The sequence below is a fragment of the Manis pentadactyla genome, chromosome 3 (assembly GCF_030020395.1).
Source record: "Manis pentadactyla isolate mManPen7 chromosome 3, mManPen7.hap1, whole genome shotgun sequence".
Classification (NCBI taxonomy): domain Eukaryota; kingdom Metazoa; phylum Chordata; class Mammalia; order Pholidota; family Manidae; genus Manis; species Manis pentadactyla.
The window spans coordinates 140,616,325-140,643,611 of NC_080021.1; the positions used below are offsets into that span (position 1 = coordinate 140,616,325).

Below are 27,287 nucleotides of genomic sequence, written 5' to 3' on the forward strand. Positions count from 1 at the left end.
TAATGGATGTTTTAGAGAACTGAACCAACTTTTAGATTCTCCATCATAAGAAAGCTATTCTATTAAATTATTTTTAGTCCTTGAGAATGGAAAATTCATACTGTGCACAGGAAGCATTGTTAAATATTAGACACCCTGGTCATCTCCAATTTAAATAAGAGCACTTGCTCCCTATTTGTACTTTTCGTTTACCGTATATCTGTGTGGATTCCCTTATTTTTTCCTTTTCCTTTTCCAGAAATGCTGTTGTTACTAAGTCAATGATTTGCTTAATTTGGATATGTTAGTTATACCTTCTTTTTTTGTATTCATATTTTAAATATACATTTATTTTTAGAATTTTTTTCATACTACCACCAAATCATAATGTATATTTTTTAAATAACAAAAAGCTAATAGTTTTAAAGGACACAAATTACTATTCTAATTTTTATTTCATTCCACAAAGGCACTGATCTATATATACAGTTTTTGATAATAGTGTTCTGTTACTTGATTTTAGATATATTTGTTCCCCCTCAAGCACCCTGTCCCCCCAAAATTATGTAAAACCAAAAGCCTAAATTACATGAAATTCACATATTTAAAGTTTAATAATACCCTTTGATATGGTTGGCATTTACTGAGATATAAGAACTAGTTCCTGTGTTGAGAAAATTGGTAATTACATGCTAAATTTTAACATCTCATCCTTAGAAAAGTAAATCTGATGTCTATCCTAGACAACCCCAAAATGTCTTCTGTAACTCATATTATAATTTTGAAATTCTTTCCAATTAGTTTGTTTAAATATTTTTTACATATCAAAATATTTTTATGTCAATTTCCTTCAAAGAAGTGTCACCATTTTTTTTTTCATTTACAGATCACATTAGTAAAAAGACTGAGGTAAGTGTTATTGTAACCATCTTTATTGTGGAAAACACTTGATGGTTTTAAAAATAATGCTTTAATATTTAGCAGTAAGACTTTTTGAGATGTAGCCGTTTAAAGGACAGGCCATAGGTTTGTTGTGAGTGAACTCAATCATGTTTCTGGCAATTATAAAGATATAAAATACATTACATTAGAATAAAAATATGATTATTTGCATGCAGTAAAATATCATTTGGCTTTAGCATCCTCATTTTTGTGTGTTTGCATGAGCCAAACGGTTAACACATGTAAGTTTAAAATTTTAGGGAAAGGTGGTGTAACACTCCAATCTTTATTAAAAACATCCTGAAGGCATGTCTCAAGATATTTTGGAATTACGGAAGTTGTGAGGTAAGCTGTGATTTCACATTTGATACGTATGGATAAGATTAACCGATCATTTACTTCTCTTACCCTTCACCATGAGAGGGTAGTGCAGCGTATACGTAATTTCTTAGTGCTATTGGTTACTTTTTTTTTTGAAGACTCCTACAGCGTCTACAAACCTTTTAGAATTGGGAGGTATTACTATAAAATATCTTCTAATATTGAGGAAGGTACTAATTAAATGTTAGAGTTCTTTGACTTTTTAAGGTAATAATTAGAAAGTTCCATTATTCTTCTACTAAGTGTGTATTCTTAAAATTTCATTAATTGCTTTTTTTTAATGGTTAGTGCTCTTTGACTTCACTTTAGAATACATATATGGTTTTTGACCATTTATTTTGTTATTTCAGGTATTTGCTTGACAGGTCAGGGAAATGAAATCTGTTTCTCAGAAAACATCATCTAAATAACACTGTGACTATATTAAAAATACAGGCCTTAACTAGTACAAAATTGCTGTTAAAACAGATGGTGGGAATTCTTTGTATTTACAAATCACTGTCACTGTTTCTCAGATTAAATGACCACAAACATAGACTGAATATTAATTTTTATGTTTCAAAGTGAAAAATGTGTACTTTGGGGCTGATTCCAATTTTTTTTTAACCCATTGATCGATTTGGAAGATAGCTTTATGCAAATGAGAAAACAAATAGAAAGGTATACCCTGTTCCTAAGACACTATCAGCTACTGTTAATGGAGAAGAAAATAATTTTTATAAGCTGTTCCATGCTTGCTTTTTCTTCTTTCCTGGTTTGAAAGAAGAAAAAAAGGCAGACTGACAGTATCTCATCTATTTAATGTTTTCAATCTGTATATTTAAACAAAGCATAGGTATGTGGCCTAGCATATAGTTTTGAGCTGTGTTCTAATTGTTTGTTACTATTAAATTTATATATAAAATTCACTTTGAATAATCCTAATGATTAAGACATTTTCTACATTCCAAATGCAGTCTAATTGTAATTTATTTCCTACACAGCTATTTTAAGAAATTGATCAAAATAATATATAATTCAATTCTTTTTTTCAGAGTTCAAAAACTAAGTCTGAAAATGTGTCTAAAATGATTTGTATTTTGTACTCTTAAAAATGTGCTCATTTGTTACATTGTATGGTCAATAACTGACTTTTTTTAAAAAATTATTTCCATCTTTGGTATGTTACTTATGCCAAGAGATTTTTTTTCTTGAGTACTCTAAAATTCCTAATCTCTGTTGAGAGCAATATGCATCTCAACCATCCCCTCTTAAATCAGGTATTTACTAGGTAAAATTCAAAAGAGAAAATATTTTTTTACTTCATTGCTAGGTGATGAGGAATGCTTCAATTGCCTGTATATTCCTCTAACTGCTAGCTAAAATTGTCCTCAGGTTAATTTCATCATTCTCCTTTTTTGTTCTTCATCCATCTTGATTATGTGTTATGAATCTCAGTGCTTTCTTTCCTGTTCCAATTCATCGTAAGTTCTCTCACCATGAAACAATAAAAATAAAAATGAAACATGGGGGCTGGAGGTGGATGGGCAAAATAGGTGAAGGGGATAAGGAGGTGCAAACTCCCAATTAAAAAATAATTTAGTCATAGGGACAAAAATACAATGTAGAGAATGTAGTCAATAATACTGTAATATCTTTGTATGTTGACAGATGGTAACTAGACTTATTGTGGTGAGCATATATATAATATATGTGATTGTTGAATCACTGTGTTGTAGACCTGAAACAAATAAAATTTTGTATATCAACTCCACTTCAGTACAAAAAAATTAAAATGACACTTGCAGGAGTAGAGGATGGGAACAATTAATTTTTCTTCATTAAATGTCTAGGAGATGTCTGCCACTGCGACTACGTCCCCTACCCATCCTTCACTACAGTACAGTCAAGAACATACCTAGAGAATTCTAGACAAGCAGAATGAGTAATAAAATAGGTGCTTGTATATACTTCTTAAAAACCTTAAATAATTATGCCTATTAAGGAAAAACATTTGATCCTTAAGGTTGTTCTGTTTCTTTATTTTTAATTTTAATGTGTTGCCTTTTTAAATGCCAGTGATGCTGGGTGGCATATCTCATATCTACTCCTTTCTCTTTAGTCCCACTTTAATCTGGCCTTCCCCACTCATCTTATAGTACCATTCAATAACTTTAACATTTTTAGTGATTATTATGTCTTTGAGTCTAAAAAATCAAGTCTTCAATATGCTTGATTCAACTATCTAGAGGAGTACTCAAGAAGTGGTAACAGTGGTTGCCCAAGGTGGGACAGGGATAGGAGAAAGGCTTACTTTTCACAATGTAAAATTTTAAATTTTTCATTCATGTCCATGGACTACTTATTAAAAATTATATTAAAAATAAAAAACAGTGGATGAGAGAGGGAACGGGAACAAACCCAGTCATTCTGGCTTCATTAGGAAAGCCTATTTCCTTTTTATTGCACTATGTTTCTAGCACTTCTACCTTACATAATGAGAGCTTCGATAAATGATTTATTCATTTTAGGCCCTAATTATATTAGCTGAAAAGTAAGGTTGGATCTGTTGGTAAAATTATGATAAGTGATCAGTGTGTGATTGAAATAAGTATTATGTGATAAGAAAATGAACTCCAGGGTTAATACTACTGGAACACAGAAGAATAGCAACAATAGTTAGACCATTAAATTTTTAAAGCAAATAAATTCTGCCTAGGTTTTAAAAATCTCACCTAAAAACTGACTTTACCTAAGCAGTTCAACCTATTTCCTGCTCCTCTTAATGTTCTGAGTTCATTTTTGTTCCCATGCCTTTCCTTATTTGTGTTTATTATATTTGTTAGCTTTTGGTTTTCAGTAAGAATAACCTAACTCAATCCAACATAACCAAATAAAACCCCCCAAAAAGTGCTTTTTTCTAGTTTGTATACCAAACAATGGAAGAATAGGGAGAGAGCTTGCCTCATACACTCTAGATTTATCTCCCAAGTCTCAGTTGCTATCTGTGGCTTCATCTCTTGGCAGATCACATGATTACAGACAGATCTTGGGGTTACATCTTTATAGGATTTCCTATAAATTGTTAATTAGCTCTTGAAGCTTTATAGATTCAAGTTCAATTTTTTTTTAGGAGATGAGGGAAGAAAAAATTATGTTTCCTACATGGTGTGCTATGCTTCCTATCATATCATGTCAGGGGGCATAGAATGTCTGGTTATTTTTATGTTAAAATTGATCATTGGCTCTACCATTTGGCAATAAAAAGAACCAGTATTCCTTGAAGAAATGGCAGCTTCTAGGACTGCAAAGTGGATATACAAGATGAGCCTGGATCATCTTGTAATGCCAGAAAGTAAGGAATTACTCAAAATACAAAAGAAATAGGGTTTTGTCAAAGGGACATAGGAACCAAACTGATATACCTCCCAACAGGCAGAGTTGGCACAATTTGAGAAACAAAGTAAATAACATAGTATTGGTACCCTAAGTATAAAGTACATACTTGTGAGTCACTAATATAAATAAGTGAGTAAATAAATGGGAAGAGAAGAGGCAAATCTCTCATACAGAAAATTCCAAGTAATTAAGTAGATATTCCTCTTCCTGGAGAAGCTTAACTCCCTCCACCCTCTTTGAGTGTGGATTGCTCTTAGTAACTTGCTTTCAAAGAGTTGAGTACAGAAGGGGAGGGAAAGTAACATTGGAGAATCCTGGCCAAAAATCCTTGACCAGGTGATCAATGTTAATATTATTAATGATAAATCATGTTGATACCATATAGTGTTGATATTATGTGATGAGAATGGACTATACTGGTGTGGTTTTCCCCAAAAGGAACACATAACCCTAGTCTAACCATGAGAAGAAAATCAGGCAAACCCAAATCAAGGGACATTCTACGAAATACCCAACCAGTATAACCAGTATTCCTCAAAACTATCAAGATCATCAAAAACGAAGTTGGGGAAACTGTCATTGACCAGAAAAGGCTAAGGAGACATGACAACTAAATATAATGTATCCTGGATGGGATTTTGGAACAGAAAAAGGACATGAGGGAAAAACTAGTGAAGTTCACAGTGTGGAGTCTAGTTATAGTAATGTTCCAGTGTTGGTTTCTTAGTTGTGAAACGTACCACACTACTGTAAGATCTTGGGGCAACTGGGTGTGAGAGATAAACAGAAACTTTGTACTATCTGCAACTTTTCTGTAAATCAAAGACTATTCTAAAATTAAAAGTTTATTTGAAAAATTCATCAGTAGGGTCAGGTGTTGTCAGCTATTATAAAGTTTCCCATCAGACTTCACTCAGTGCTTTGAGCAGCTATTAATGATTATTTCCTTGATCCATATTTCCTTGGAGCTTATTCTCCATTAAATTTAAATTTTACTTCAGGAATACATGCATATAGTAATAGAATGGTACAGAATTTATGAAACTAATAGTCTCCCAGCTATTGCTCTTCCCGTAACTTACTTTAAAAATTGTTCTCATATTTTAAGACTGTGACTCTGCCTCAAGCCATTCAAATAGTATTTAGAGTTTTTCTGAACATTCTACGTGTTTTAAAACTACCTTGCCTAGCCATTTATTCTTCCCTTCCATCTGCTCAGTAGTGTCTTGTCCACGAATACTTGTTAGTCCTTCCTGTGAGGGGAAGTGAAGTCAAGACCTACTAGACCACATGCCATCTTGATGATGTCACTCTGCTTCCATCTTTCTTTGGGAACTATGCTTCAGCACTTGGCCAAAGAGTCACTTTTTCCTGGAAGCTTTCCCTGATCATGGTCTAATTTAAATGCCCAGAACACCCTGTATATACTCATATCACTCAACACCCTGTTTTATCCTTGTTTTGCTTCTTCACTAGAGTTTGAGTTCTTGGAAGTCTGGGAAGATAATCTTGTTGATTTAGTTTGTAGTCCTAATTCCTGTCACATAGTGGGTAATGTAAATGAATGTTGATTGATAAATCAGTGAATGTTCCACCTTCTCATTACAACTTTCTTTAGCCTTGTTTGGTCTGCTTCTCCTGTATATTTTTATAACACTTAGAACAGAGACACATAGGTTTTATTTCCTCTGCCAGTTAAACATTGTTAGGGCCTTCATGTAGCTCTTCATTAAGAAGAATTCTGAGACTGCATCCTAGCTCAGCAAGAAAAAGTACCATTTTCAATTATATTTGCCATTTATAGAAGAGGAACAAGAGGCTGTATGCTTTACAGGTATTTGCCATCCCTGACATATGTAGAAGGGTGCTTAATTACTATGTTTGTTAGATTTGTCTTTCTCAGTGGATTGTGAGTTCTGTACGAGTAGCCCATGCATAACATAGTATTAACTGCATAGTAAGGGCTTAATAAGTAATTAATTGAAGTCAAGTTCAAGACTTGAATCATTAGGGTCTCTCCTAGTAGGGAAGGAGAAAGTAGACTTAAGCCATATGTAATCTCTTGTTTAATACAGCCCATTTAAAGAACATTATTTAGATGTCCTCTTGGAATAAGTTCAAAGCACTCGTGTGTGGCAAAAGAGAAATGGCATGTATAGACGGAGCTTTTTGAGGTATATGTGTTACTGTATGTTGAGGTATCTTAAAACTGTAAATCTGGGAGGCTATTCTATGAGGTGGCTTGGAGCCTTTAGAAATAGGAAACGAATTGTTGATCAAAGCATTTGTATTTGTCAGTTTACTGTATAAATGCTCTGTTTTTCAGTTAGGAAACAGGTTCTTGGGGAAGCTCAGTTTTTTTTAAACTGATATATAATTTACATATAATAGAATGCACAGGTCTTTTAAGGGTATAGTTTGATGAGGCTTGACACATGCATATAATTATATGACCTATATCCCTAACAAAGTAAAGAACATTTCTATCACACCAGAGTGTTCCCTTCTGCTCCATCCCAGTAAGTCCCTCAAACCCTCCCCACACCCACAGGCAACCATGTTGTGGTTTCTGTCATCATAGATTAGTTTTGCCTCTTCATTTAAAATAAAGTATATAGTATGTTATTCTTTGGTCTGGCTGTTTCCCTCAGCAAAATGTTTGAAGGTTCATCCCTGTTTTTGTATTAGTGGTTTTTTCCTTTTCGTTGCTAAATTGTATTCCATGATGTGAATATATCACAATATGTTTATTTTCCTGATGGTAGACATTTGGTTTGGTTCCACTTTTTGGCCATTATGAATAAGGCTACTACAACATTTTAAAAACAAATTTATTGAGGTATAATGTACATGCTATAAAAGTTATCCATTTTAAGTGTACACTTTAGTGGGATTTAGTACATTTACAGAGTTGTGCAGCCATTACCATAATCTAATTATAGAATGTTTCCATCATCTCCAAAAGAAACCTGCCCTTTATCAGTCACTCCCCATTCCCCTTCTGCCCTGCCCCTCCTCTAAGCCTAGGCCATTACTAATCTATATTCTGTTTCTATAGATTGGCCTGTTCTGGACATTTAGTGTAAATGAAATCATACAATATATATTTTTGTGACTTCTTAACACGTTTCAAGATGTTTTTGAAGTTCATCCACGCTGTAGCATGTATCAGTACTTCATTCTTTTTTACTTCTAATACTATTCCATATTATTTAATTTTATTTACATATTTATCAGTTGGACATTTGGGTTGTCTCCACTTTTTGATTATTATGAATAACACTACTATGAACATTTGTACACAAGTCCTTTTATGAACATGTTTAATTTCTCTTAGGTGAAAACTTAAGAATGAAATTTCTGTGTCATGGGGTATCTATAAACATACATAACTGTAAGAAACTACTGAAGAGTTTTCCACTACAGCTGTACCTTTTTATACTTGTGGAGGTGGAAGAGCTTGTGAAATAGTTACTTTTGCATTCCTATTGGTAAGCTTACAGAAAGATGTATTTGACAATCTTAGTTCCTTAAACTTTAAATGAAGGAACGATTTCAGCAATTACTGTATTTCTATATGCCAGTAACAGCAGAAAGTATAAAGAAAAATGCTTTTTACAATAATAAATTATAGTATCTAGAAATAAATCTGATAAATGATGTGTAAGACCTATACAGGGAAAATTCTAAAACTTTTTTGAAATAACCTTTTTCTAAAAGATTTAAATGGAGAAACGCACCTTGTTCATGGATTGGAAGACATTATCACAAAAAGGTCACTTTTCCTCATATCTGTAAAATCAGTGTAATCCCGATCAAAATTATAGTTTAGTTTTTAAACTGAAACTAAAGCACTTCTAAAATTAGTGTGGAAGTCCAGAGGACCAAAAATAGCCAAGTGCTCTTGAGGAAGAAAAAAGACTGGAGTACCAGCCTAATCAGAAACCAACATATTTTGTGAAACTAATAATTAGAAGAATAATTAACACAGTGACAAATAGATGATAAGAACAAAATACCCCAAAATAGAACAACCATGTGTGTAACCTTGATCAATAACATACTGAAATGGAGTGTTGTTCAGTAAAGGATTAACTTTTTTTAAATGAACAGTTTAGCGGTTTGCAGACCTGCTGCCCCCGCCATCATGCCATGCCAGCTACAGGGTGCCCCCCCCCCCACAGCAGCTATATGGATGTAATGCAGAGGCTTCTCCCTGCACATTCAGCCCACTGGCCGTGGCAGTGGAGGCAGAAACTGCAGCTGGGAAGCAAGAAAACTATTTCCTCCTGGCAGGCACTATCACCACATACCTGCAACCCCCACCGTCACTAAGGCACCGGACAACTCCAGAGAGTAGAGCTTCTGGGCACTAGAGGGTACCACCTACACAAAGTATATTATTCCATAGTCATCATTAGAAATATGAAACAGCAAAAGAATCTGGTACAAACCAAAATCCCTCAAACACCAGGAAGAGGGCTAAGTGAAACTGAAATGACCAATCTTCCTGATAAAGATTTCAAAATAAAAATCGTAAACGTGCTCTCAGAGCTACAGAAAAATATTCAAGATCTCAGGGAGGACTTCAAGAAAGACAAACTGAAAAATACAGTATCTGAAATGGAATATACAATTGAGGGATTCAAAAGCAGATTAGATGAGGTAGAGGAGACGGTAAATGAAAAAGAAATTAGAGAACAGGAATATGAAGAAGCTGGGACACAAAAACGGATCTCAAGGAATGCAAGAATAATCAGAGAACTATGCTGCCAATCCAAATGGAACAACATTCGCATTATAGGACTACCAGGTGAAGAAGAGAGAGGAAAAGGGATAGAAAGTCTTTTGAGGAAATAACTGCTGAAAATGTCCTGTCTGGTGAAGAAAATAGTCTCTCAGGCCATGGAAGCCCACAGATCTCCCAACACAAGAACCCAAGAGAGAGAACACCAAAACATATTATAATTAAAACGGCAAAGATCAAGGACAAGGAGAGTATTAAAAGCAGCCGGAGAGAAAGAAAAGATCATCTACAAAGGAAAACCCATCAGGATATAATCAGACTTTGCAGCAGAAATCTTACAGGCCATAAAGGAGTGGCATGATATATTTAATGCAATGAAGCAGCAGGGCCTAGAACCAAGAATACTCAACCTGGAAAGATGATCATTTAAATTTGAAGGAGGGATTTAACAATTTCCAGATAAGCAAAAGTTGAGGGAATTTACCTGCCACAACCCATCACAACCCATTGGAGGGACTGCTGTAGATGGAACTGCTCCTAAGGGTAAATAGCTGTCACCAGAGAAATTAAAACCACAACAAAGGAAGTAGACCAATTAATTACTAAGCAAATGCAAAATTAAATCATCTACCCAGAAAGTCAGTTAAGGGATACACAAAGAGTACGGAATATGACACACATAAAGAGTAGAGGAGGAAGAAAAAAAACCCTTTAGATTGTGTTTGAAATAGCATACTGAGTGCGTTAAGCTAGACTCTTACATGGTAAAGAAGCTGCTGTTGAACCTTTGGTAACCACGAACCTAAAGCCTGCAATGGCAAGAAGTACATATCTGCCAATAATCACCTTAAATGTAAGTGGACTGAATGCACCAGTCTAAAGAGACAGAGTTATAGAATGGGTAAAAAAAGACCCATCTATATGCTGCCTACAAGAGACTCACTTCAAACCCAAAGACGTGCACAGACTAAAAGTGAACAGATGGAAAAAGGTATTTTGTGCAAATAATAGGGAGAAAAAAGCAGGAGTTGCAGTACTGATATCAGACAAAATAGATTTCAAAACAGAGAAAGTAACAAGAGACAAGGACATTACATAATGATAAAGGGGTCAGTCTAACAAGAGAATATGACCACTATAAATATCTATGTAACCAACATAGGAGCACCTACATGTGTGAAACGAATACTAATGGAATTAATGGGGGAAATAGAATGCAGTGCATTCATTTTAGGAGACTTCAACACACCCCTCCAAAGAACAGATCAACTGGACAGAAAATAAGTAAGGAGACAGAGGCACTGAACAACACATGAGAACAGATGTACCTACCAGACATCTACAGAACATGCCACCCAAAAATGGGATACACATTCTTCTCAAGTACACATGGAACATATTCAATAATCATATTCTAGGGCACAAAAAGAGCCTTGGTAAATTCAGAAGGATTGAAACTGTGCCAACCAACTTCTCAGACCACAAAGATATGAAACTGGAAATAAATTATGCAAAGAAAACAAAAAAGCCTACAAACACATGGAGGCATAACAACATGCTCCTAAATAATCAGTGGATCAATAACCAAATAAAAGGAGAAATCAAGCAATATATGAAGACAAATGAAAACAGCTCAACACTGCAAAATCTCTGGGATGCAGCAAAGATGGTCATAAGGGGGATGCATATTGCAATAAAGGCTTACCTCAGGAAAGAAGAACAATCCCAAATGAACAGTGTAGACTCACAATTAATGAAACTACAAAAAGAAAACAAATGAGACCCAAGTTCACTAGAAGGAGGGACATAAAGATCAGAGCAGAAATAAAATTAATAAGAATAAAACAATAGGAAGAATCAGTGAAACCAGGACCTGGTTCTTTGAGTAAATAAACAAAATGGATAAACCCCTAGCCAGACTTATCAAGGAAGAAAGAGTCTGCACAAACAATCAGAAATGAGAAAGGAATAATCACTACGAACACCACAGAAGTACAAAGAATTAGTAGAGAATGCTATGAAAAATTATATGCTAACAAATTGAATAATCTAGAAGAAATGCACAACTTTCTAGAAAAATACAACCTTCCAATGCTGACCCAGAAAGAAACTGAAAATCTGAACAGACCAGTTACTGGCAATGACATTGAATTAGTAATCAAAAAACTAATGAAGAACAAAATGCCTGAACCAGATGGCTTCACCGCTGAATTTTATCAAACATTTAGTGGAGACTTAATACCCATCCTCCTCATAGTTTTCCAAAAAGTAGAAGAGGAGGGAATACTTCTAAGCTCATTCTATGAGGCCAGCATCACTCTCATACCAAGACCAGGCAAAGACACCACAAAGAAAAGAAAATTACAGACCAATATCCTGATGAACATACATGCAAAAATACTCAACAAAATACTGGCAAACCTAATTCAAAAATACATAAAAAAGGTCATCCATCATGATCAAGTATTATTTACTCCAGGGATGCAAGGATGGTACAATATTTGAAAATCCACCAGCATCATACACCACCATATCAACAGAAAGAAGGACAGAAATCACAGCATTTCAATAGATGCTGAAAAAGCACTTGACAAAATTCAAAATCCATTCATGACAAAAACTCTCAACAAAATGGGTATAGAGGGAAAGTACCTCAACATGATAAAGGCTATATATCGCAAACCCACAGCCAACATCATACTTAACAGCAAAAAGGTGAATGCTTTTCCTCTAAGATCAGGAAGAAGATATGGATGCCCACTCTCCCCACTTTTATCCAACATAGTACTGGAGGTCCTAGCCAGAACAATCAGACAACACCAAGAAATAGAAGGCATCCAGATTGGTAAGAAAGACAAACTGTCACTATTTGCAGATCACATGATACTGTACATAAACCCTAAAGACTCCCCCCCAAAACTACTAGGACTAATAACTGAATTCAGCAAAGTTAGAGAATACAAAACTAATACAGAAAAATCTTGCATTCCTATATCCTAACAATGAACCAGCAGAAAGAAAAATCAGGAAAACAACTCTAATTACAGTTGCATCCAAGAGAATAAAATATCTAGGAATAAACCTATCTGAGGAGGTGAAAGATCTGTACTATGAAAACTACAAGACACTTGTGAGAGAAATTAAAGAAGATACCATAAATGGAAACATCCGTGTTCATGGATAGGAAGAATTAATATTGTCAAAGTGGCCATCCTGCCTAAAGTAGTCTATGAATTCAATGCAATCCTTATCAAAATACCAAAAGCATTCTTCAACGAACTAGAACAAATAGTTCTAAAATTCATATGTAACCACAAAAGACCCTGAATAGCCAAAGCAATTCTGAGAAGGAAGAATAAACCTAGGGAGATTACGCTCCTCCACTTCAAGCTCTACTACAAAGCCACAGTAATCAAGACAATTTGGCACTGGCACAAGAACAGAACTATAAACCAATGAACAGACTAGAGAGCCCAGATGTAAATGAAGCGTATATGGTCAATTAATATACTATAAAGGAGCCATGGACATACAGTGGGAAAATGACAGCCTCTTCAACAACTGCTGTTGGCAAAACTGGACAGCTACATGCAAGAGAATGAAACTGAATTACCATGTAACTTCATACACAAAGTAAACTTGAAGTATATCAAAGACCTGAATGTAAGTCATGAAACCATAAAACTCTTAGAAGAAAACATAGCAAAAATCTCTTTAATATAAACATGAGCAACTTTTTCCTGAACACATCTACTTGGGCAAGGGAAGGAAAAGCAAAAATGAACAAATGGGACTACATCAAACTAAAAAGTTTCTGTACGCAAAGGACACCATCAGCTGAAAAAAGAGGCATCTACAGTATGTGAGAATATATGTGAAAATGACATATCGGACAAGTGGTTAACATCCAAAATATATAAAGAACTCACACGCCTCAACACCCAGAAAGGAAATAACCCGATTGAAAGTTCGGTGGAGGATATGAACAGACACTTCTCCAAAGAAGAAATTCAAGTGGCCAACAGACACATGAAAACATGCTGCACATTGTGATTATCAGGGAAATGCAAATTAAAACCACAATGAGATATCACCTCACACCAGTTAGGATGGCCAACATCCAAAAGATAAGGAACAACAAATGGTAGCAAGGATGCAGAGAAAGGGGAACCCTCCTACACTGTTGGTGGGAATGTAATTAGTTCAACCATTGTGGGAAGCAATAGGGAGGTTCCTCAAACAACTAAAAATAGAAATACCATTTGACCCAGGAATTCCACTCCTTGGAATTTAACCGAAGAAAACAAGATCCCAGATTCAAAAAGACATGCACCCCTATGTTTATTACTACACTATTTACAATAGCCAAGATATGGAAGCAACCTAAGTGTCCATCAGTAGATTAATGGATAAAGGAGAGGTGGTACATATACACAATGGAATATTATTCAGCCATAAGGAGAAAACAAATCCTGCCTTTTGCAACAGCATGGATGGAGCCAGAGGCTATCATGCTCAGTGAAATAAGCCAGGTGGAGAAAAAGAAGTACCAAATAATTTCACTAATTTGTGGACTATAACAAGAAAGCAAAACTGAAGGAACAAAACAGCAGCAGGCTCACAGACTCCAAGTAAGGACTAGCGGTTACCAACGGGAAGGGGTTCGAATGGGTCCGTTGGGAGGGAGGGAGAAGGGGATTAAGGGACATTATGATTTCCACACATAATGTAGGGTTGTCAGAGGAACAGCACTACAGCACGAGAACATGAGTATTGACTTCATAGCATCTTACTATGCTGATGGACAGTAACTCCAATGGGGTGTGGGTGGGACTTGATAATACGGGTGGATGTTCTAACCACAATGTTGCTAATGTAAACTTCCATAAGATACTATATCAATGATACCTTATTTTAAAGAACCTGTACTGTTTAATTACCACAAATTTGTGAATTTTCTTTTGTTTTTTATTGATATCTAACTTCATCTCTTTGTGGTCAGAGAAGATATTTTTACATGCTATTTATTTTTTCAAATCTATTGGGGCTTCATTTGTGGCCTCATTTTGTGGGCTGTCCTGGAAAATGTTCCATGTGTACTTGGGAAGGATATGTATACTACTATTGTTGGGTATAGAGTGTTCTGTATATTTCTGTTAGACCTGCTTGGTTTATTATGTTGTTCTAGTCCTCTACTTCCTTACTTATCTTGTGTCTGTTAGTTCTATTTATTACTTTGAGTGAGGTATTGATGTATTCAACTACAACTGTGCAACTATTTCTCCCTTCTGTTCTGTCAGTTTTTGCTTCATCATAATTTTGTGGTCTGTCATTAGATGTGTAAATGTTTATAATTATTTTTTTTGCTGTATTTTACTTTTTATTAATTTTAATGTCATTTATCTACTGTAACCTTTTTAAATTTAAAGTCTGTTTTGTTTGATATTAATGTTGCTACCCCTGCTCTCTTTTGGTTATTGTTTGCACAGAGAATCTTTTTCTATCCCTTCACTTTCAACCTATTTGTGCGTTTGGATCACAAGTGAGTCTTTTGTAAAAAGCATATAGTTCAGTCATGTTCTTTTTATCTATTCTGTCATTTTATATCTTTTGATTGGAGAACTTAATTTACATTTAATGTAATTGCTGATAAGGAGAGACTGATTTCTGTTATTGTGCTATTTGTTATTATATGTCAGATAGCTCTTTTGTTGCTTGTTTCCTTCATTACTATCTTCTTTTGTACTTGATTTTTTTGTAGTGAAATTATTCAAATCCTTTCATTTCCTTTTGTGTATATTGTACAACTATTTCATTTGTGTTTACTATGGGGATTACATTGAACATCCTAAACTTATAATACTAATTTGAATTTATAGCAGTTTAACTTCAATAGCATACAAAATTCTCCTTTACACTGCTGTCCCTACCTCTTGCAGTTGTTGTTGTCACAAAATTACATCTTTACAATTTGTGTGCCCAGAAACATAAATAAAATTATTTCAAATGCAGTAACCTCTTAAGTTATGTATAAAACAAGATTTGGAGTTACAAACCAAAGTTCTGGCAATAGAAGCTTTTACACTAATTTTTTTTCTTTAATCATATTGGCCTCAAATCATGTATAAAACAAAAAGTATAGTTAGATACCATTGTTACAGTAATATGAGCTTCTAATTTCCCAAGTTAATTATTTTTAAGGTGTGTATTTCTCTATATGGCTTTGAGTTACTGTCTAATGTCCTTTCTTTTTACATTGCCCGGACTTCCTTGAACATTTCTTGCAGGGCAGGTCTAGTGGTCACAGACTCCCTCGACTTTCATTTATCTGGGAATGTCCTGATTCCTCCCTAACTTTGAAGGACAGTTTTGCTGCATATAGGATTTTTTGTTGAAAGTTTTTTCTCTTAGCACTTTGAATACATCAGCTCACTAACTTCTGGACTTCAAAGTTTCTGGTGAGAAATCTTCTGATGAATTTTACTGAGGATCCACTTGTATGTGATGATTTGCTTCCCCTTGCTGCTTTTAGGATTTTTTTCTTTGTCTTCTGAAAGTTTGACTATATTATGTCTTGATGTGAGTCTCTTTATTTGGAGGTTTTGAGCTTCTTGGATGTTTATAGTCATGTCTTTCTTCAAACTTGTAGAGTTTTCAGCCCTTATTTATTCAAATATTCTCTCTGCCTCTTTCTCTCTCTCTCGTTCTTCTAAGTCTCACAATGTGAATATTGGTCTACTTGATGGTGTCCTGCAGGTCCCTTAGGCTCTGTTTGCTTTTCCTCAATCTTTTCTGTTCTCATCCTGGATCATTTCTATTGTCCTATCTTTGACTTCACTTGTTCTTTCAATTCTGCCTGCTCAGCTTTGCCTTTGAATCACTCTAGTGAATTTGTCTTTTTAGCTGTAGGATTTCTTTATGGTATCTTTTAAGGTTTTCTATCTCTATTTGATATTTCCTTTTTCTTCATGCATCACTTTTAAAATTTTTTTTCCACACCTTCCCTTAGTTCTCTGAGCATCTTTAAGACAATTCTTTTAAAGTCTCTAATATAACTGCCAAAAGTCTTTTTGAGGGAAGGTTTCAATTTTTTTTCCTTTCAATGGGCCATGCTTTCCTATATGTATGCCTTGTGATTATTCTTGTTGTTGAATGCTAGACATTTGAATTTAATAATATGGTAACTAGAAATCAGATTCTCTTCCTTCCTCAAGGATTGCTGTTTTTTTATCTTTGTTTTTTGATATGTTGTCTGTTCTGAGGATCAATGTGAGCTATAAACTTAATGTCTTAATTCTTTTCTGAGCCTTTTGTTGGGCATGTGCAGTCACTTTTTTATTTTCCCCTCATAGGCAGATGTTTTTAATGTCTGGACCTGAAGGTGGAAAGCAGAAAACAGTATGGGGAAAAGAGCATCAGCCCTTTAAATCCTTTGAAAGTACCTTCTGCTAGAGGAGGAGGGCCTTGCAGCAGTTTGGGTAGTGGGACAACTACCTACCGTTTGTCTGTTTGTGCCTTTGTGATCAGAAGCAGCAGTGACCATAGCACCAACCCCCTTATTTGGAGGACAGGGTCCTTTTTGCCCACCCTAGCTTCCATAAAATGTGTGCAGTCTGCTCCAGGAACAAGCACACTGGCTAGGGATGGGGAATGGGTAGCTGCTGCTGTGCTAAAAGCTGAAATTGACCAAAGTTAACCTCAATTTACTATCCAAGTTTTCCTTTGGAAACAAGCCTTCAGCAGACTCCAGAGTTCCAAAATATTTATTACATCAGATAAATTCCTGCTACTTCCTACTCTGCCATCTTCTCAGAATCATCTTCTCTGTGATCTGTTTTAATTTTTGTGTATGGTATGAAGAAAGAGTACAAATTCTCCTTTTGGCATATGTATATTCAGCTGTTCCAGCACCATTTGTTGAAATAGTCCTGTTTCCTTAATGAAGTACCTTGACATGTTTTTTAAAAAATAAGTTGATCATAAATGTGAAGTCTTATGTTTAAACTCTTAATTTTGTTCCAGTGATCTATAGGGCTATACTTATACACAAACACCATACTGTCCTTTTCATTATTTGCTGGGCACATAATAGGTATTCAGAATTTGAGTTAAATTGGAATTGGCTAAACTCACTGAAGAATCAATGTTCTTACATTTGCCAAATTTGAGATTTTTTTTTTCTTTTGAGGTGTCAGAGGGAGCATTATGGTTGATTTCTTTTTGCTTCTTTTTCCCATATTTTCTTATCAGGATATCTTTTGAAAAGTTCCATCCTGAGGGAAAAAAAATTGTATCTCACTAATCCCCTTTGTGATAGGCATTAGGCATGCTGTAGTGGTAACAGCTGTCAAAAAACAGAACGCTGGCTGGAACTTCAGTCCTTGGAGAAGTGAAATCCAGAAGCTGATTAGTTGCCATTATCATGCTATTCCTTCCATAGAAGCTCAACATTGTTTTAAGCACTGTATTTATTGTTTTAAAAAATGAAATCTTACCAGAATATACTGAAAGTCATTTATGAAGTCGTAGGCTTAGCGATATATCTGTACCACTTAGCAATAGAATGACTAATGGACAAGTTACATAACTTTCCTGAGGTCACAATTACTTTGTGGGGAAAAATTATTGCTCTATCACCGTCTTATTGTGTTAGTGAGATTCAGATGCAATATTTGTGGAAATGCTTTGCAAAATGTAAGGGACTGTACAAATATTTTAAATGTCATTTGTATGTTATTAAACACTAATAAACTTGTTTTTCTTTAAAACACTTTTTAAGATAATGAAGGGAAAAGGATAAGCAGGCATTGAACTGTTGGGTCATATGCTTACAAATACAATTGAAATGGGTTAAATTGGAAGTATTCTAGTTCAAGAACTTGGGACATAGGTGACTTCAGTGGGAGCAAGAGGAACACTTTCCTCACTCTGTCTTCATGATGGGAAATTGGACAGGACATGCTACTTGTATTGGAGAAAATGTAGGATTTCTTATTTTATGTAATTGAGTAGCATGTGATAAAATCTTATCTCCCTTTCATTGGTGTGTGGGATTTATGTAAAAATTATTTTTTAAATATAGTGTAAAAAGTTGAGCAATACAAAGCTATAGTAATCAAGGCAGTATGGTGTGGCACAAGGGTAGACATACAGATTGGCAGAATTGGATTACAATTCCAGAAAGAAACCCTTACATTTGTGTTCATTTGATTTTGGACAAGGGTGCCAAGACATTTCAATGGGGAAATAATTATCTTCTTAACAAATAATGCTATAAATCCAAACATAGAAGAATGAATTTGGGCCCCTTCTTTGCAACATACACACAAAAAAAGCTCAAAATAGATTACAGACCTAAATGTAAGAGCTAAAATTATAAAACTCTTAGAAGAAAATATAGGAGTAAATCTTTGTGACCTTCATCAAAATTAAAATCTTTTGTGATACAAAGGACACCATCAAGAATGTGAAAAGACAACCCATGGAATGGGAGAAAGTATTTGCAAATCATATAGTTGATAACACATTTGATAGAATATATAGAGACATTTGGTAGAATAAATAAATCTTACAACTCAAAAATAAAAAGCAACCCAATTAAAAAGTGGGCGAAAGATCTGAGTAGACATTTTTCAAAGAAGATCTGTAAATACCCAATATGCACATGAAAAGAGTACCATTAGCCATCAGGAGATACAACTCAAGACCACAATGAGATACCACTTCACACCCACTCAAGGGGCTATAATAATAAAAGACAATAATAAATGAGTGTTGGTGAGAATATGGAGAGATTAGAACCCTCATACACTGTTGATGGGATTGTAAAATGTGGCTGTTTTGGAAAACTATCTGACATTCTTCAAAAGGTTAAACATAAGAGTAACCATATGTCCCAGCAGTTCTACTTCTGGGTGCATACACTCAAAAGAATTGAAAACATATCCACACAAAAAACTTGTGCATGAATGGTTATAGCAGCATTATTCATAATAGCCAAAATGTAGAAACCCAAAATGTCCCATCAACTGATGGAGAAATTAAATGTGTTGTATCCACTGATGAGATATTTTTTGGCGATCAGGAATGAAGAAAATGTTATATGTATACTATATAAATGAAGAGCATGCATGCTATAATATGGATGAACCTTGAAAAAAATTTTCTAAGTGAAAGAAGCCAGTCATAAAAGACCACATATGGTCTGATTCCATTTATATCAAATGTCCAGAATAGGCAAATCTGTATAGAAAGAAAGTAGATTAGTGTTATTGAAGGGGCAACTGAGGAGAGGTATTAGGAAGAAATGGGGAGTTACTGCTAATAGGTTCAGTTTCTTTTGGAGGTGATGAAACTCTTACAGAATTGATTGTAGTTATGGTTGTACAACTCTCTGAATATATTAAAAAATATTGAATATGTGCACATTAAATGGGTGAATTGTGTAGTATATGGATTTTAAAATTTGTTTTAAGTCAGGGAACACCAAACAAAATATGAAGAGAAGGACATTTACAAATTGTTTATAAACAATTCTCTATTGTTTATTTTCTGGAGATGAAGAAGAAACTGATTGTCTCCTAGTTAAAAAAATGAATTTTTCTTTCATTCTCTATCCTTCTGATGGTTGACTAGGTTTACTTAAATGCATACACTTTTGTGTTGATAGTAAATCATAATTCATTTTTGGCAGGAATTGAGTTCTTCTCAGACTTTATCACATGGTGGAGGATTCTTCAATAGACTGGAAGATGATGTTCATAAAATTCTTATTAGAGAAAAAAGAAGAGAACAGCTTACAGAATATAATGGAACAGATAATTGTGCAGCTCATGAAAACAACCAGGCATGTAAAATAGAATAATTCTCTTACAATCACAATGAAGTTAAAATGCAGTGTCTCTTTTTGAAAAAAAGTAAGCCGTGGAATCCAGTATGATTATATAAAGTTACAGTTTTGAGATATTACCACGTATAGATATTTGTATTTAAAAATATGAGATACTTCATTGGTGAATATTAATTGAGCATGTGCTGTATACTAGGTACTGTTAGGCACTGGTGTAGGGCAGTGGGAATACCAAGATGGATAAGACCATCCTTCCCTTAGAGTAATGGGGAGAGGAAGAGGTGGACCTATAAAGAGGATATCATTAAGCATGATGAAGGCTTTAAGAGAGGTATGAACAATAAAGAGATTTTGAATAGAAAAGGTAATAGATCACTACTTGGGTGAATTGTGAAAGGTATATAAAGTGACATTTGGGATGAATTTTGAGTGATAAATAACTGTATAAGATAAGAAATGGAGAAAGCCTACGGGAGCTGCAAGAACAAAGGCCCAGAGCCATGACAGGCCTTAAACTGAATATTCAGGAAACAGAAAATTTCTGCATCTAAGACGTATACAGTTAAGTGAGTGTGGGATAACATGACTAGAGAAATTATAATCATGGATTTAGATTATAAGGATCCTTTGATGTGAAACTAAGAATTTTTATCCTGTATACTAGGGGTTGCAAGCTATGGCCGACAAGTTAAATCTGTACAGTCCAAGCAACCATGTTAACATTTATGGTTAACGTACTTGCTTCCTTTTTTCATTGACCATCATTCCCCTTTGTGGTCCATATCATCTTATTTTTTTAAGCCATCTCAGATCATTCTTGGATGGAAAAAGTGATACTTTTTCAGCGAGTAAGTGTCTCAAACCCTTTGTAGAACCAAGTTGTATATATATAAGTTTAAAATGATTAAGATTAATGATCTAAATAAGACCAAAGTGATAGTGCTGTATAGTAGAAAGAGAAGTCTGAAATCAAACCTAATACAAAATATAGCTTCTGCATGTTATCATCTGTGTTGCATTGGTATGAAGTCAACCAACTTTCATGTATTATTATTAGGGAAATTAGCAACTATGATTTAAAATGTTTATCAGAACATGTTGTACACAGTATGCATTTAATAGATAATTGCTTTTATACAGGGTAGAAAATGGTTAAGTCAAAAAAAGGATATACTGATAAAGTACCATAGTAATTCACAAGAGTGGAGATCAATGATAGCTTTCCTAGGAGAAAATAGCTTTTGAATTAGAATTTAAAGGAAGGTGGAATTTGAACATGCAGAAGTGTGAGGGAGAAGAAACTGGAATATTATGAAAAAAAAAATGTAGGCAGCAAAGAATAAACCAGTTTAATTAAATGAAAGAATCATTGAGGAGCATAGTATAAGTTTGACAAGATAGGTTGAATAAGATTGTGGAGGAGCTAAAGGCCTTTATGATTTAGTCAGTAGATAGTAAAGAATTTTTAGAAGTGTTTTGAGCAAAGTACAAAGTTTTAGATGGTAATACTAATTTCAACTTCAGTGCTTAGGAAAAATGAAGGTGAAGACAAGTGATAGGAATTAGACAGTACTCAGCATTGTTAAGGATATGGAACAATAGCATACTACTAGTGGTTGTGGAAATTGGTATATTAATTTTGGAAAAAACAATTTGGCATTAGCTTTTTGAGTTTAAGATGATGGGTAAGACCATATGTTCTAGAAATTCTGTGCTGGATTAGAACCCGGAGAAATGAATGAGGTACAGCTATACATAAAAAGATGGATGAATACCAAAACATCCTGTTTAATGATGTTTAATGTCTTTTGAATCAAGTACAGTGTCCTTGACCTAACAGTTAAAATCCATAAGCTGGCCTTTTCAACCTGAAAGTGTGAAGCTATTAGCCAGACCTGAAATCAATTTAGTAGATTGCTACTAGCACTCAAAACAAACAAAAAAAGTATATGACATCTTATTAATATTTTATGAAATTTGTTTCTGTATGTATATGTATGCACATACAACATACACACATGTACATACACTGACATTTATGTGTATTCTAGGTCATGATATAAAATATTAATGTGGGTCACTGTCAAGTTTGAAAACATTGTTCTACTGTGTAGCTTCAACCTAAATTAACTTCAGCTGAATTTGCTCCTAGATATTTTTTTTTTCTCCTAGCTGGAGCAGAGCATTCCTATCACTTTTTTCTTTTTTTTGCTCAAGATTCAGTTCACCTGCCATCTTTTCCAGAAACTTTCTCCCACTGCCCTACCCCAACCCCACGGACCAAAATCAGAAAATCTGGATATGATCCTTCCTTCTTTTTCTGCACCCCATAGCATTTTGTTTTTTTTATGGCACATTTCACAGCACATTTTTATTATTCTTCAGAGATTTCAAGTCTCTTATGAACATGGACTTAATATTTTAACACATCCTTTCATCCTCATTTTAGTACATTATTTTCTACATAGAAGATAATTTTTAAGTTTATTTCTGAAATACAGGACTTTATAAAAATAATGTATATTAAAACAGTATCGTTTTCTGTGTTAAAAAGCGATTGATGTTTTTTTAGAAGTTTTGGAAACTACTGATAAGTAGAATGAATAAATGATAATAATGGCAAAAATAAATATATGAAGGCTCACTCTTTATTTGTTAGACACTCTATTAAGTACTTAAAATGATTATTTCATTTAATTCTGATAGATATTAGCTCCAATTTGCAGGTGCAGTTAGAAAAAATAACTTTTAATCCCATTCAACCTGGAGAAAATTACTGATATTTTGTGATCTCACTTTTCTATGGATATATACTTTTTCCCCCAATAACATAAAAACTATGATATTAATAACTTTTTAGTTAAATGCAGAAAGTGAGCATTTCAGGTCATTCAGTAATAATTCTTATACATTAAATAATTTAACTTTTAATAATTAAATTGCTTTCAGTTACCCACACTGAGAAAAAAAATATTTTAAATGTAGTTTGTTGTAACACTTCTTTGCTTAATATTGAGACTATATACTTTTCATGTTTATTGGTCATATGCCTGTCATATTTGTTGTGACTATTTTTTCATTTACGTTTTGATTTTGTTACAGTACTTTTGGAGATTTTTTTCCACCACGTTTAATCTGTCAATCTTTCCTTTGAGTTTTCTCCCTTTGGTATTATGTGCAAAAGGGCTTACTTACTCAAAGATCATAGATATTCATATTGATCTAGATTTTATTTTAACATGTTTTTTTTCAGGATTATAATAGTATTTTATCTTATTCAGTGATATGCTCAGTATAAAACAATTTTGGTAAAAGGAAATTTTTAAACAATAAAGAAATCTTCCATAATCTCAGGTCCTAAGAGAGTTACTAAAATTTTGGTGTATGCCCTTCCAGAATTTTTCTTTTGCATATGCTCTCACAATTTGGGGATCATGTAAATATATGTTATAGTCTGTATCATTATTTTTAGTTACTTCAGTTTTCTGTTTTGTAGTTTACCATATATTTAGTCTATATCCTACTGTTGGTCATTTAAATTGATGTCCAATTTTTTGTTTAATAAACCTGCAGTGAACATTCAGATTCTTCCCCCCTAAATTATCTGTTTCAGATAAACTCCTAGAAGTGAAAATCATAGCTTTATTAGTTATTTTTCTAATTTAGATCTACTTACCTGTTCCTTAAACTAGAAACATGGATTGAAGTGTGCATCTTCCTCACTTGCCACATTCAGTCCCTCATCAAATACTGTTGATTCTGCTTCCAAATAATTTCTCATATGATACTCTTCCCTCCACTTAAGCTGCTTCCACCCTAATCCAGGGAATAATCTTTGACGTGGGTTTACAGTAGCAATTAAAGGGTCTTTCAGCCTTTCTTCCCCCACTCTAATCCATTTACCACACAGCTGCCAAAGTGATCTTATAAAAACATAAATTTACTGTAAATCTAAATCTAATACTCTGCTCAGAATCCTTCACTGCTTTCTGTTTTATTCAGAATAATATGCAGAGTGTTCTTACGGCCTGCAAGACCTTTCATGATCAGGCATCTACCTATTTTTCCAGAATCATCTTGTACTATCTTACGAAGCTCCAACCACTCTTGGCATTGGCCTCTTTTTCCTTCAAATTTTCTAAGCTCTGTCCTGCCTCAGGGCCTTTAGACATACTGTTCCTTCTGTGTGGAAAGCTTGTACCTCCACTCGTTACTTAACCAGTGTTTATTCATCCCTCGAGGTTCATCTTAAGTGCCACTACCTCAAAGAGAGCTTCACTGATCCACAAGGGAATCATCCACATTATTCCCTTTATAGCACTTTGCTGCTTCGAGTTTAAGCCTTGGTTTCTAATTACAGCATGTATGTTACATCTGCCCTCTCCACCAGATGAATCCTGCAAAGGAAGAATCTTTTCACTTCTTTTCACCATTGTACACTCAGCACCTAGCAGTTAGGTGCTCAGTAAGTATTTTCAGAATAAGTTAATGTTGCTGCATTACTCATTAGATAAATAGAACCAATTTATACTCTTACCAAATGTATGACTTTGGGTTTGATTTTTACATTTAAATTTATTTGGTATATGGTACAAAATGCAGGGATTTAACTTCATTTTTTCAGTTAGTCATTTGTCTTGTAACCTACCATTCTGTAATTCAGTCTTTTCTCACTTCTTTAAAATGCTGTGTTTATATTACAATAAATTCTTATGTCTTAAGTCTCTTCTGGACTTTCTTTTCTGATACATTGCTCTGTCAACCTAGGTGCCATGACTACACTACTTTAGTTATTTTTACAGTATAGTATACAATTACTTGATAGGCAAATTCTTCATCGTGTTAACTTTTTATTAGTTTCTGTTTTGTGTTCTCCCAGATGAAGTTTTGACTATTTTGCTAAAGTTTCAAAGAACAAAACCCTATTGGAATTTCAATTGAAATTTAATTAAGCTTACAAAGTAATAGTCTTTCCATCTACAAACATATTTTGTTCTGTGTCCTTTTCAGTATTTTCTAATTTTCTTTATGGATCCTGAAAATGTCTGAATTTTTGCTACTGGGAGGAAATGGTTTTTCTAGTTATATCTTTGACCTGCTAATTACTGATACAGAGAAAAGCTATTTACCTTTGTTTTCTGTTACTTCATATATTTTTGCCTAAGTTTTTAATTCTTTTGGGTTTTAATAATAGACAGCAACAACTTGTCACAGAATACTTTTAATATTTTTTTTCTAGTATAGAAGTAATTATTACAAGACCCTGGTATTTTTCTATGTTATTTTTGTAGTTGAGATTTATTGTAAGTATCTTATTTGCTTGCACTGTATGTAATTACAATTAAATAATTGAGTAGAAGGGGAAATGTAGTCAACAGTTTAAGGTTGCTTTAGGATTTAATTAAAATCAGGAAAATTGGGATTTTTCCTCTTAAATTTTTCACAAAAGAATATTGTAAACCAGACTTGGCAGAACTATCTAGATTCTAAAATAGTGTTTTTATCTTTTCAGGAAGTAGTTCTGAAGGATGGAAGAATTGAAAGACTAAAGTTGGAACTTGAAAGGAAAGATGCTGAAATCCAGAAGATGAAAAATGTCATCACTCAATGGGAGGTTTGTATTTATTTGCTATTATAAACTAAAACAATTCTAAAATTTGCATATTTTCTCTTTTCTTGAATGTAAGTATATTTTATATTTGATAGAAATACTTCTATTTAGGTTTTTAAAGCTTACTAATGATAATATTTATTTTTTATCATGGTAAAATAAAATACATATAACATTAAATTTGCCATTTTAACCATTTTTCAGTGTACAATTTAGTGGCAGTAAGTTCCTTCACAATGTGTAGCATCACCACTGTCTGTTTGCATAACTTTTTCATCATTCCAAACAAACACTGTACCCATTAAGCAACTCCCTATTTTCCCTTCCCCTGCAGTCCCTGGTAAACCTGTAATCTCTCTGAGTTCCCTTTTTTCTAGATACTTCATATAAGTGGAGTCATACAATATTTGTCCTTGTGTGTCTGGCTTATTTCACTTAAAACATGTAATGTTTTCAGGGTTCATGTATGTTGTAGCATATATCAGAGTTCATTCCTTTTTTATGGCTGAATAATATTCTGTTGTATGTGTGTATATGCCACCTTTTATTTATCTGTTCATCTGTTTATGACACTTGCAGTGTTTTCCACCTTTCAGCTACTGTGAGTAATGCTGCTATGAATATTGCAAGTATGCTATGAACAGTACAAGTATCTTGAGTTCCTGCTTTCAATTCTTTTGGGTATATAACCTAAGAGTGGATTGCTGGATCATATGGTAATTCTATATTTAACTTTTTAAGGAATCACTGAACTATTTTCGAGTTTCCCACAGCTGTACTATTTTACATTCCCATCAGCAGTGCCTAAGGGTTCTAATTTGTCCATATCCTCACCAACACATGCGATTTATACAAGTTATTTCAACCACAAATCTACCTATTGCTCTCTTAATTCCTCCCTTAGGCTTTATAAAAACCTCTTTTTCATCTCAAGTGTCATTCTTTTTTGACTAATATTTATTCACACAACAGTTATTTATTTCATACCTATAATGTGCCAGGTACTTTTCTGGGCCCTGAATATGTAATAGTAAAAAATGGTAAGTTGGGTTCAGTCCTGATGGTTCTTACATTTCCCTTCCTCCTGTACTTAATTAAGCCTTTAAAGATCATTCCCACTAAGCCTTTTTTGGACTACACTTTGCTTTTGTTGGGCTTTTAGCATATGTTAGGCACAGGAATACAAAGATGAGTTAGCAAGAATCTCATAGTCTAATGGGAAAGATAAATACGTAAATAATTACAGCACAATGTAAAATTTATCACTGAGATTTGACAGAGTGCTCCAGAAGCATGGAGATAAGAGTGAATTAATTGCTGCTATTGAAAAACGGTAAAGATTTCACAGAAAAGATGATATTTTCAGGTAGAGAGAATCATGCAAAAGCATGGGAGTATAG

At 34.0% G+C, this 27,287-nt stretch overlaps 1 protein-coding gene across 4 annotated transcripts in view; it reads left to right on the forward strand.

Moving 5' to 3' along the window:
- GKAP1 (G kinase anchoring protein 1) overlaps positions 1-27,287 on the forward strand; it is a 78,705-nt gene that overhangs the window by 42,959 nt on the left and 8,459 nt on the right. For 2 of the 4 annotated variants that reach the window (XM_057498546.1, XM_057498547.1), the window contains 3 exons: positions 866-888; positions 20,121-20,277; positions 25,793-25,890. In XM_057498546.1, coding sequence (XP_057354529.1) covers positions 866-888; positions 20,121-20,277; positions 25,793-25,890 — 278 coding nt within the window. Of the gene's footprint in view, positions 1-865; positions 889-20,120; positions 20,278-24,666; positions 24,742-25,788; positions 25,891-27,287 lie in introns of all 4 variants that reach the window. The other 2 variants (XM_057498548.1, XM_036923218.2) reach the window with 2 other exon arrangements.